The sequence below is a fragment of the Hypomesus transpacificus genome, unplaced genomic scaffold (genome assembly GCF_021917145.1).
Source record: "Hypomesus transpacificus isolate Combined female unplaced genomic scaffold, fHypTra1 scaffold_27, whole genome shotgun sequence".
Lineage (NCBI taxonomy): Eukaryota > Metazoa > Chordata > Actinopteri > Osmeriformes > Osmeridae > Hypomesus > Hypomesus transpacificus.
The window spans coordinates 3287165-3299578 of record NW_025813796.1 but is presented as its reverse complement, the minus strand read 5'-3'; the positions used below and the strand labels follow the sequence as shown (position 1 = coordinate 3299578).

The window sequence follows — 12414 nt, the reverse complement described above, 5'->3', positions numbered from 1 at the left end:
TGCACCATGCTGATATTCAAATGGAGTAGATGGCTTGGGGATGCATGGAGAGGATTCAGGAATATAGAGAGAGAGAGAGATACGTAGATATAGATATATATAGGATGTCTATATATAGAGAGATATAGATCATGTGCAAATGGAGGGTAAATCCAAATAAATGACACTTAATCCTTATTTTTACATGTTTTGTAACTTCATTCTGGGTCAAGAGGCTTGGGCAGTGAGACATATCCAAGAATAGTTAAGGTACTGTAACAGATAAATCCAAACTAAGTCCCCTCACTCCCCTCCTACTCTGATAATACTATCAGTGTGTGAAGTCTGGTGACCCCTGCCTTGCTTGCTTGCCTTTCATACAACAGCTCTAGTTTTAGTAAGCCTCAATCCTTCCAACAGATACCATTTAAGTAACTACACAATGTTATGCAAATTCTTTGGATTAGCAAAAGAGGAATACATATGACTAAATTTGTTTCTTGTAATGACTTTTTAAATGACCTAGAGTGAAGAGGACTGCAGTTTCAATGCATTCAACTGTATCCCATTAACATGTGACAAATCACTGTAAAAGCAGATTTAATCAAGATCAGTATCTATCTGACAATGCAGTCTACAGTACTTATGTGACTAATGTGATTATAAGCTTAGATGTTTCAATTAAAAATCTAAATATAAACTACCATACATGCATGTAATGGTTGCCCAAGCAAATATATTTCACAATCTCATAATTTCTCAAGATGTACTGTATGACTTTACAAACTAGATTCAGCAGCTCTGGTAAGCTTCCTACTAACAATGTTTGACATCTTGGTCACCTAGAACCCCATCTGCAACCTATATAATTCCTTACCTTACCTATATATAGAACTGTGTGCTCCTCCCCCATCATGTGGTTCATGGGTCAAGTAGCCATGTGCTCGTCTATAGGTTGTTAAAATCCTTTTTAGATCAGAGACTAATTCGCACAACCTAAAAATTCATTCATGGCATTCATAATTTGACAACTTGTTTGTAATATCAACATTATCCGTGTATAATTTCTGTATTGTATTTTAAGAATTGTTACGGTGGGTTAGAGCCTTATTGGAGCTTAGTTAAGTCAAACATGCTTCTAACTGATGTGGCTCACCTTTTGGTAGCCTGTTTGACATGGCCCAGGAACAAACTCATTCACACACACACACACACACACACACACACACACACACACACACACACACACAAATCCAGATATAGAAGGATTTTTTTGTCAAATAATATGGAAAGAATTTCTATAACTGACTCCCCTAGTAGCATATCTCAAACTAGAAGAGACAGTTTTAGTATTTAGTATCTCAAACTAGCTTTTGCATCTTTATTTAGTTGCTAAAATAACTATGCTAATGCAGCAAAACACTTTTTGGAGCCATGTGTGAGAGGCATATTTGGAAAGACCCATATTCTTTACTAGATTTAAAATAAGTAAAGAGTCACGGTTGGGCTACCACGCAAACCACATGTCAGACAAACTCACTTTATAAAAGAAGTTGGAACGTCCCACCACTCCGATCTTGCCAATATGGTTCATGAAGCACAGGTTGCCCTCGGTGGAACCATAGAGCTCACACATGCGGACTTCACCAAAGCGCCGATGAAACTCCCGCCACACATCCTGTCGTAGCCCGTTTCCCACTCCCATATGCACCTTGTGAACTTTTTCTCCCTCGACCTGATGGGAAATGTAGTACAAAAAGAATGTTAACAAAAACAGGAAGCATAATGCATAGTACATGCATAATGTAATGGTATGTTACAGCACACTGACAGTAATAAACAATTAGTAAATAAACGGCGTTCCTTTTTAAACTGACATGCAAACAGGCCAGTTTCTCACTCAAATGATTATGTGGTCCTGTGAGCGCGTGTATATGTATAGAAGTGTGTGCACCTGAGTAGTCTTAATAAAGGAGTCAGTAACACTACCACATTCTGAATCTGGCTGTGGGACAGTACTATTCCATGGGATATGACTGCCCTGTGTGCTTATCCTATTACTCACTGTTCCCTAATTGTGGTCCTCAGAGTGGAGGAAAACAAAAACAGAACTCAATCATAATATCATATTCATTATTCATAACCATTTGAGGCAGTAACAATACTAAGCTGATAATAGAGCCAGTGTCCTTTGTTTTGTAGCTGCCATGTGTCTCAAGTGTGAACACATGTGCATGCATTGAAAGCAAATGTAAAGATTCTCCATATGTCCATGCTGGTGGTCACATATTAGGTCTTTGAGTAAATGTGTGTGTATGAAAATGATTGTATTGATGAAGTCAACTTCTACCCATCAGCCTGTGTACACAGCCAGCCTTGTGCCTTGTCCATTGGGCCAACGGGGGAAAAGAGGAGACAAAGGGGGCTTTGAGCACTGTGCACTTGTTCAGTCCTAGCAAGCATTTGTGTGTGTGTGTGGGTATGTGTGTGTTTGGGTGGGCTGAGGGGTGTCTGTTTGGTGTCCCTAGATACTCCATGGGAAGACAGACAGAAACAAAAGTTGATCCTGTCCTTCCATCATGAAAATGCAACACAATTGGGTACAATGTTTTCAGAACATCAGTTCATTCTGGTGTTGGCTGCCTCCGACTGAGGAAGAGAGAAAGTGAAGTTTTCCAGGAAAGGCATATAATTGTTGAAACAAATTTGATTAAATAAATGTTACAGGCCACAGAAAACCCCCTAACTTGTGATGCTCATACCACTGCACATGGTTGTTATTTTGCATGGAACTCAAAAATTCATTCAAATTTTTAACAACAATCCTCATTATGTAAACTGTTAAATAGACAAATGGTAAACTCTTGCAATGGTAAACTCTTGCAAACCATCAATAGTAGAGTTAGACTAATATTGGTTTGTCATTACCAATACAGATATGTCTGGACAGCCTTTGCCAATATCCAATATATAACACATAATCTTTTTTTGGAACCCCATAAATTGACCAAACCAATACAGAAAACTGCTTTACACTGATAATTTGATTGTCCTCATGAATTCAATTGTTCCAAAATCTGTCTAGAGTTGCCATTCAACTACTACGACCAGTTGTGGCTTGTGACATGCATGCACCTGCATATATTTATTAAAAGTCTGACAGACTTGTCAGATTACCAACTAGAGCATTGGTAATCAATCAATATCAGATGATTGGCACAATAGATCGACTACTCGAAAGCCTATGATAAGGGGTTATAAACAATTGAAAAACAATTAGAGTAATTAATAATAAATTCTCGACCAACGCTAAACTATTGATTTACCACTGATAAAGAGTAATAAAGCAGACAACCAATCGTCAAATCAAACCTAATCTAATTGTTTAATCAATGTTGACATGAACAATTACCGTATTTTCCTCACTTTAGGGTGCACTGGATTATAAGGCACACAATATGGGGTCCTTATACACACACACATAGTATACATAGTATTATGGTGAAGCACAGTATGTATTACCCCGCGATGCTCCTGACTACGGTAGCCGTAATGCTGCAAGCGGTGTGGCTTTGTAGTTTACCAACGTCGTACTGAAACATTTTGACAGAGCGCCGTGTACCACACGAAATCACTTCGAGGTCAGCAAGCACAACCAGAATTAATCCATATATAAGGCGTTCCGGATTATAGAGCGCACTGTCGTTTTTTTAGAAAATTCAAGGCTTTTAAGTGCCTTATAGTCAGGAAAATATGGTAAATCAACTGATAAATTAGATAAATACCTCGGGCTGGTTGCAGAGGTATCGGCAAAGCTCACCGATATACTGAAAGATAGTTACATCATAATTCCTACAGTCACTCCAGAATTGTGAGGCTGAGAATTTCTTTTTCAGGACACATGTAGCACCTATGAGAGGGAGAAGAGCATAATTATGAGGGTTGCATATGCCAAACAACAAGGAAACTTTTCAACTGGGTCTTGGGTTTCTCTTGACCAGACAATAATGGCTTGTGTACTTGGCCAAATAAACTCAGAACATTTGGTACAGGTCCTTCAGTGATGAAGCTGTGACAGTATAAAGTATAAAGTTCTTTCACCATTAAGTAAACACAAGTTGCACTTATTTTGACTGTCTGACTCCCAGGAACATAGTGGTCCAAGATTTTGAAGGTCTTTGACCTGTGTTTGTCAGGACGTTGCACTGTCAACTTTGCAGGTATCAGGCACAAGTATACAACTAGCCAACAAATTGCCAATATAGTATTGCAAAACCATGGATGTGGAAATGCAATATCTATAATAAATCCATAATAAAATAGAGGACAAAAGCCTGCTTTCATGAATGTGGTTTTGCAGAATCCATTTGTACTGTATGTGTCTTACAAATGATATTGTTAAAATGTATTTTGTTCATTTTTACTACATCATTTTTATAGTGGTGGGATGATCAGCTCACAATTCAATATTGTCACAATATCAGAATTAGTCAGAATTATAAACGAATACGGAATCTTTTGGCACGTCTTTAAACAACTTGAATTCAAGTCAGTTGCTATCTTTGGTTGCTATGACCTTTCCAAATTCTTCCATTTGCATGGCAAAAAGAACTAGAAGAGCCTTAAACACTGGAAAATGAACATAACTTCCATTAACTTAAAATTTCAGAAATGAACAGACATGTCTGTTCAGGGTTATTGATTACCCTGGGGTGCCGTCTGGTGAGAGCAGGGGTGCCGTGTAAAAGTCTTTCAACCAGTAGCGGACTGGCCATCAGGTAAAAGGGCCGAGACACTTTGTGGCAGGAGTGTTGCCTTGTATATTTTTTAACTACTACTAAAATGTCGGCAGAAGATTAAGCGACACGGTTGGCCGGCCCCCCTTTCCCTAAGGCTGGTTGGTCTATTCCAAATGAACGTCTGTGCAGCCCTTACCCGGCCCCCCCTTGCCTCGCCTACATGTGACAGTAGGTGCGCTCGACATGGACTGCAGCTGCATGAAACGACTGGCGAGAGTGACCACCTGCAGTCAGGGAGAAGTTGAAAACGGCTCTGTGAAGTCGGACATTTCAGCTTCTCGTGGTTTGCTGCTTTGACGTCAGTCACGGCCGATTAAGCGCTGTTTGCTTACTTTACTCTATTTGTAATTAAACGTAGTCTTTCCGTTAGTGCATTTTTTATTCAATTCAACAGTTTGGTCCAGATTTGAGCATTGGCGAAACTGAAAGTGTCCGAATATTACAAAACACGCGTCGAAGTTGTCGTGTGTGAGTCTGGCCAATCATGAAATTGCTGTGTCGTCACTTGAACCCGTGCAGTTGCTCTTGAGAAAATGCGCTCGGATACACAGCCGGCAGTTCTCGAATCGATCTCACGGTACTTTGATGGCAACGTCACAGTGACGTGTCCTCTGCGCCGTCTCAAGTCGGACAAAAAGTCTAACCAGAATTCACTGTTTCAAGTCAGCCGCCTGCAGCCGGCTGCAGCGCCGCATGAATTAGGTTCATGTTGAACGCACCTAATGACACTGAGATCAAAAGCTAGCTAGAAGAGACTACATAACAATCAAAAACCAGGGGGCTGAAAAATAAGAGACAAAAAGACAATCTTCACTAGACAACGTTTTACCAATTCAAAAACGGCTGTTAATTTTACATAAATATCAAAAAACTGTTTTGCATTCAAGTAAAGGCAAAAAAAAATCCATAACTTGCATTACATCACACACAGTATGTGTTTTTACATAGGGAGGCTTGGTAGCAAAGACGTAATGTAAGCTACTGGACAGAGCAGTAGAGTAGTTAATTTCATCAAGGCATGCCCGCTGAAAAGCCGTCTATTTTCGATTTTATGCGAGGAAATGGGAGCGGAACATCAGAACTTGTTATTACATACGGCCGTTCAATGGCTATCATGCGGCACGACTCTACAAACTGAGGGAAGAGTTAAAAACGTTCCTCAATCAGGAGAATTTGTGATATGCAGAGTAAAGTACGGTGGCCCTGAAGTGCAAAACACACCCCCTAATATGAGTACAACCCCCAAATGAAAACACTCCCCCCCAATACGAGTCAACTCCCCCCAAATTGGATGACTAGTTCACCTCCCCCCAACACAAAAACACGCTCCCCCAAATGGAAAACGACATTACATTAACTCAAAAATACATTACATTAACTCTGAACGGAAAGGGTAGGTACTACACTTCAGCGCTGATTGGATGCAGTAGGCTACCTAACAAGAAATAAGAAATTGATCGACAGACGTACAAAATGCAATAGCCTGACAGAGTTACGTGCACCAGGACACTTATTTGGGTATCGAAGCATGTAGCATAGGCTACGTATGCAAAAGCATAAATTGCGTGTTAAACGTATATGTTTAACATCGCATTAAACATCGATACCCAAACAACTAGTCCACGTAACTGTCTCATTATCATGAACTTGATCGTTTTGGTTGGAAGGAAAGAGGAAACATTTGTGTTAACAATTTAGAGTCATGACACTACTCTTTATTTTAATCAGGGTCATTCCTATGAAATAATCTTAGATATGCTGTTAACGTTTCACAATATAAGTAGCCTATGCGCACGCTAAAAACGCAGTTGAAGGAAGAAGGACTTTTCAGAAGAAAAAACTAATAGTCCACTACAGAATAACGAAATGCCACAATGACAGAGTAACGTGGACCAGGATAGTTCTTTGGTATCGATTTTTACATTTAACGCAAAATACTTTTGCCTAAGTAGCCTACTATTTGCTACATTCTTCGATAGCCAAACAAATGTTCTGGTACACGTAACTCTGCCAGGCTATTGCATTTTGTACTTCTGTCGATCAATTTCTTATTTCTTGTTAGCCTACTGCATCCAATCAGCGCTGAAGTGTAGTACCTACCCTTTCCGTTCAGAGTTAATGTAATGTGTTTTAGAGTTAATGTAATGTCGTTTTCCATTTGGGGGAGCGTGCTTTTGTATTGGGGGGAGGTGAACAAGTATTTGAAAACAACCATGAGATGAAACATTTGCCCCCCCCCAAATGAAAATGACTTTACTCTGCATATCACAAATTGGGGGGGAGGGTGCCACAAAATTTAGAAACTTTTCTAAGGGTGCCATGACTGAAAAAAGGTTGGAAAACACTGTACTAAACCAATGAACATAAATGCTGTATGGAAGCCCATACTTGCTTTCAGCTCATGGTTGTTTTCAAATGAATGGTCAAATGGAGAAGGGGAACTAAGGCTTAAATGTAGGAACTTCTGTATATGAAATCAAAACAAATATGTATGGACAGAAGGCAGTGGCGGATCCTACCCAGCAAAATGGTCCCTCCGATGCCAATCATCGAAGCAGCACTATGGTAGAGAGGGAGTGGGGTGTAAACCACATCATTTTTGGTTGCTCCGTAAGCCCAAAACCCTGCAGCTGCCTTCAATGACTGGATGTGGGTAATTATTGCAGCCTTGGGCAGACCTAGGACAATGTTAAAACATGAAATGGTGTTATAACTTTGAATCTTTGTTTCTGGAATGACTGTTTCAGATTGTGGTTTCATGACTTATCATAATGTAAGTTAGCTAGTTGTATAATCTTCTCATACATTCTGATAATCAAGTTATAACATATCTAATATTACTATATCTAACATATAGTAATATTTTCAGAAGTGCAAATAGCAATTTCTTATTGCAAATAATTGGCTGTAGTAGCAATGGTGTCTGCTCTCCCAATCAAATTTAGATGTAAACAGAGCCCATTGCCACCAGTGTAGGTAGGTCTGTGTTTAGGGTTGCCACCCGTGCCATAAAATACGGAATCGTCCCGTATTTGAGAATAAAATGCGCATTCCGTTTTGAATCAATACGGGACGTGGTTTGACCCGAATTTTCTGAGTTGTCTTCAATGCAGCATCTCATGAAAATCATCCCCAGCCGCATTCTGTGAAGACTCGTCCTATTCTGCCCCAGATTGGGTAATACTCGTTGCCATCGTTGGTTTGATCGGTTTGTTTCAGGTTCACGGCCAATCCCAATCACAGGAGGGTGGGTCTCTTGGTGGAGAGTCAATTTTAAAGAAAGGCGGAGGCAGCTTCAGATACCCCACCGCGTAATAAGAAGTACATTTATGAAAGGAAGTAGGCTTGACATGCTCCAATACTGCACACTACTACTTCTGATCCACTGATGTTAAAAGTCTTTTTTTGTGGTCTCAATGTCAAACTTTGTTGGCCTATGTTTATTATTGTCATAGCTCCGATTCAGCTATGTCGACATGACCACTTGAGTTGTGATAGAGACCAGTTGTTGATTTACCACCAATCAGTTGTTGATTTACCACCACTGGCACATAATCGGGCCGGTCATCATCCCTTTTTTGCAGTCTGTCAACATTTAATCGATCATATTCGGCAGCAAACTGTTGTGGAAAATATTCGGTTGCTTTCATTTTCAGTCTGAATAACCGCAGAAAATGTGAAAAAAACCTGCTGATTTTGTTTGGGTTTATATGTAATGTAGACTGTAGGGTCTACATTTGTACAGTTAACAAAATTGCACTGCTTCGAAAGATACATCACCATTGTAGGATATGTCGCTTTGGATACAATTTGATAAATGAATAAATAACTATTATTTGATCAAATCTCAGCGGAAGTAAATATAGTTAGCCTACAGTGTGTTACATTTACATTTATGCATTTAGCAGACGCTTTTATCCAAAGCGACTTCCAAGAGAGAGCTTTACAAAAGAGCATAGGTCACTGATCATAACAACGAGGTAGTCCCAAACATTGCAAGCAGCCAAAACATGAAGCATACATTGTGGAAAACTAAACAAGTGCCAAAAGGGAAGACCCATAAGAGCATGCAGTTATACAAGTTTACAAATTAAAACAAACATGAACCACAAAAAGTGCAAATTAAAATAACATGAACCACAAAAAGTGCAGGACTGTACCTGTGGAAGAACAATCAATCGTAAAATATTTCACAGCGAGTACAAGAGTGTTAACAAGCTTTTTAAAACATCTGTTTTGTAAGCTAGTAATTGTCTCGCTTTCAAAAGAGATTCTCAGTGACAGACACAAACCTATACAAATAAACTTTAAATAAAAGAAAACTGCAATTAATATGTTATATGAACACTTACCAGTGGTACCAGAGGTAAAAATGTAGAGAATGGCGGTCTTAAGGGAGGACACAGACCTCAGGCTTGGTAGGATTGGCTTGTCAGAGGCCTGCTCCATCTTGTCCAACAGAGTCTGGACATCCATGCATAAACTCTCCCTCTTCATGGCCCACACAGATATGTTGTCCTCCCGAAGGCTGGGTAAGATGTCCTCTAGAGTGTCCAACAGGTCTGAGGAACAATGGTGTGAAAGTGACTCAAACTAATGGAAATTTGTGACTGAAGGTGATATTCAAGGTTCAACAACATCCAAGGCACTGAACAAAAGTGACTTGTGAAAGTGACTAACAAGCCCTTGTTCTAAAGATGTGATCTGATGAGACTAAAGTGGAAGTTTCTGGCCTGAACACTCAGCAGTATGTTGGGTAAATCCAACACTGTGCATCAGTGAGATAATCTCTGATTACAAATGGTCAGCTTTGCTTGACCATATTCTATAGAATAGATTTGTATTTAATTCCAGAGAGTAAACTGAACGCATTTACTACAGAATGTCATGTGTGGCAAAATCCAATGAGAATCAGAATGAAACCTGTTTGACAGGTCACAGACTTGAGTTGCAAGAAATGAATAGTACAAATACCATGTAGTACCTGTTGACGCAAGAGAAGAGACTCAATGTAAATGTTAGAAATGAGTTGCTATGATTTAGCCTAGAAAACAACACTTATTGGAACTTAATTTGAAACCAATAAGGGATAGTCACTGAAATAGTGTTTACAGACAGCAAATTAAACAAACTTGTGTGTCTGATGTGCAAATATCCCAACCAATTACTGTTGTTGCTTATCTAATTCAGTTGGCAACAGATGAAAGCCATAAGCAAGAACTATTGCTTTCATAATACAATACGACTCTATACGGTGATAGTCAATGTACTGTATGTAGTTTTCACTTCCCAATTGGAAAAGTATAGTACCAGTGGAGTAACATAAAAGAAAAGCATTTATTTTGTGGGGGCTTTTGAATTAAAGTTGTATTGATCTTGAGCTTGGACAAGCAAGCAACCCTTTTGGCTGTTCATGAGTCACTGACCCTAATTCACATCAAATATGAAATGGACAACACTGAGTACCACTAGACAATGCTTGTTAAGTGTGGTTGCTCCCATGCATAAGCATATTTCTTCCAAATTTTATTTTGGGCCTATAATTGTTTCCTTGATAAAACTATTCTAGCACCGGCATGCAGTATACAGCTCTGGAAAAAATGGAGATCACTAAACCTCACTAAGAGTAACCATCACTAAGAGTCCTCACTCAAAATTGATCTTCTCAACTTTTTTCTTTTAATTTTTTTCGAGGGCTGCATATGTACTCCTATACCAAGTTATTTTCAGATAAATTACAAAGCACAATATGTATGAGTCAGACCACATTTACCTAATTTGTCATGGGGTCGCTCTGGATAGGAGCGTCTGCTAAATGACTAAATGTAAATGAATACATGTAAATGGGTAGGGGTGTGACAGGTGGGTGGAGAAGTCCAGTTTTCTGTTGAATTTCAATTAATTTCCTTTCCCATCCTTCATTTGGTAGATTATATGTTATCTGTATATGACGTACTGTACAGAGGGCACTGTGTTGTAAAACTGCTTCATTATCTAACATTAAGCCTACCTAACGACGGTGAATAGGCTATGAACAGCTTGAGCGTAAGTGACACATTTGTTTGTCACAAGAAGTATCTATGCTACACAACAATGCGTTTACCTGCGCCAACAACAAGAGTCTTTGTCCCACAGCAATTGAAACAGTGAAGTAATGATCTTGACTTTATGTTAGTGTTGAGGAAAGCCACAGAGCATCCGAGTTTGTTCAACCCGAACCAAACGCACACAAAGTCGGGTTCGTTGTTCATCAGTAGCGCAACACAATCTCCTTTCTTCAGAGTTCCTTGTTCGAGGAATACATTAGCCACTTTGTTGCTTCTTAAGTTGATGTCTTGATAGGTGTAAGTTATCCCCTCAAAAATTAAAAAAGGTTTGTCAGGGATTCTTTCTGTCTGTTCGACAAATCTGTCCATGACAGTGAATACTTTTGAGGTTAATTTGAATAATTCCAATTGAGCCCCGAATCTTATGACTCTCGCCAAATAAAATGCATCCTTCCAAAAGTAGGGAAAGCATAGTTTCTGTACAACGTGCACGGAAAACAATCCCGCCACAAAAGCTGTTACCCATCCTAGTGAGGAAAACATCTTGCCTTCTCAGAGCAGTATTTTAAATAACTGGACAAAGGAAGAAAAAACGATTCTTCAAGACTGTCTACCCCAATACACTGTCGTAAAATTAAGTCTTTGCTGAAATACTCAAACCGTTCAATAAGTGTGCTGTGTCCTCTCGTTTCTATCCTTATTTATAAAACGTACATGAAATCATGTGACTGTTGTGCAAGTATCTACGCCTGTGGGCGTGTCTATGTAGATGTGCGTTTCTTCGCATGCTTTGGGTTGTTGCTGGCTGACTGTAGATAACCAAATATTTAAGAGAAGCCTACACTGCGTTGGGACATACATTGGAGCTAAGCTCGCTGTGACTTTGAGACGTAATTTATTTTAATAAAATGCGGTCAGTAGGACACTGACTGCTGTTACATAGCCTATTAGACAACAACCGGAAACAGACTACACGATTACAGTAACTGTCAGTGTACTCTCTCCTTTTATCTCTCCTTGCATGAATATTGTCCTAAAAAAAATTGAGAACATGTTTTTGTTTAGTCTATTTCATTTCATTATGTCATAAAGTATTTTTGCTTTACTTTTTTGTGCCTAACACTTAAGCATGTGTAAATAGGACTGTCTTTTATAATATCCTCTATCAGTTGTTTAATATTCCAATAATGAAAGAAACTGTCATTTTAAGTATTTTCATTGAGATAATGAGGAATATTTATAAATTCTCTTGCAATAGTAATTCAGTCCTTTCAAAAACAATGCCCGTTTGTGTATAGTTGAAATGTCGCACAGTACTGTACTAGACCAATTTCTTCAGTTTACTTTTGTGGACAAATCAAGACTTTACTTTTTGACGATTTGGTGTTACCTCCGTTCTACCTCCAGAGCACCAAGCCCTAAATCTGTTAAAGAGTACCAAGCCCTTTGAATCTGACATTGAAAGAAGACAGTCTGAGAAACAAGTCAAACAGGACATTGACAAACCTCACTAGCTGCTGTTCTCTCACATTTGCCTCCATTCATTCCCTTTGTGTGAAATAGAGCAACATTTTACTTTACCAGTGTAA

At 39.1% G+C, this 12414-nt stretch overlaps 1 protein-coding gene across 1 annotated transcript in view; it reads right to left on the bottom strand.

Moving 5' to 3' along the window:
* Positions 1-11559, bottom strand: part of slc27a6 (solute carrier family 27 member 6) — a 34503-nt gene extending 22944 nt beyond the window's left edge. Inside the window, exons 1-5 of the mRNA XM_047014829.1 lie at positions 10882-11559; positions 9131-9340; positions 7298-7456; positions 3765-3889; positions 1520-1714 (exon numbers count right to left, since the gene is read on the bottom strand). Coding sequence (XP_046870785.1) covers positions 1520-1714; positions 3765-3889; positions 7298-7456; positions 9131-9340; positions 10882-11368 — 1176 coding nt within the window. The 5' untranslated portion in view covers positions 11369-11559. The remainder of the gene's footprint in view (positions 1-1519; positions 1715-3764; positions 3890-7297; positions 7457-9130; positions 9341-10881) is intronic.
* Positions 11560-12414: the final 855 nt, after the last annotated feature.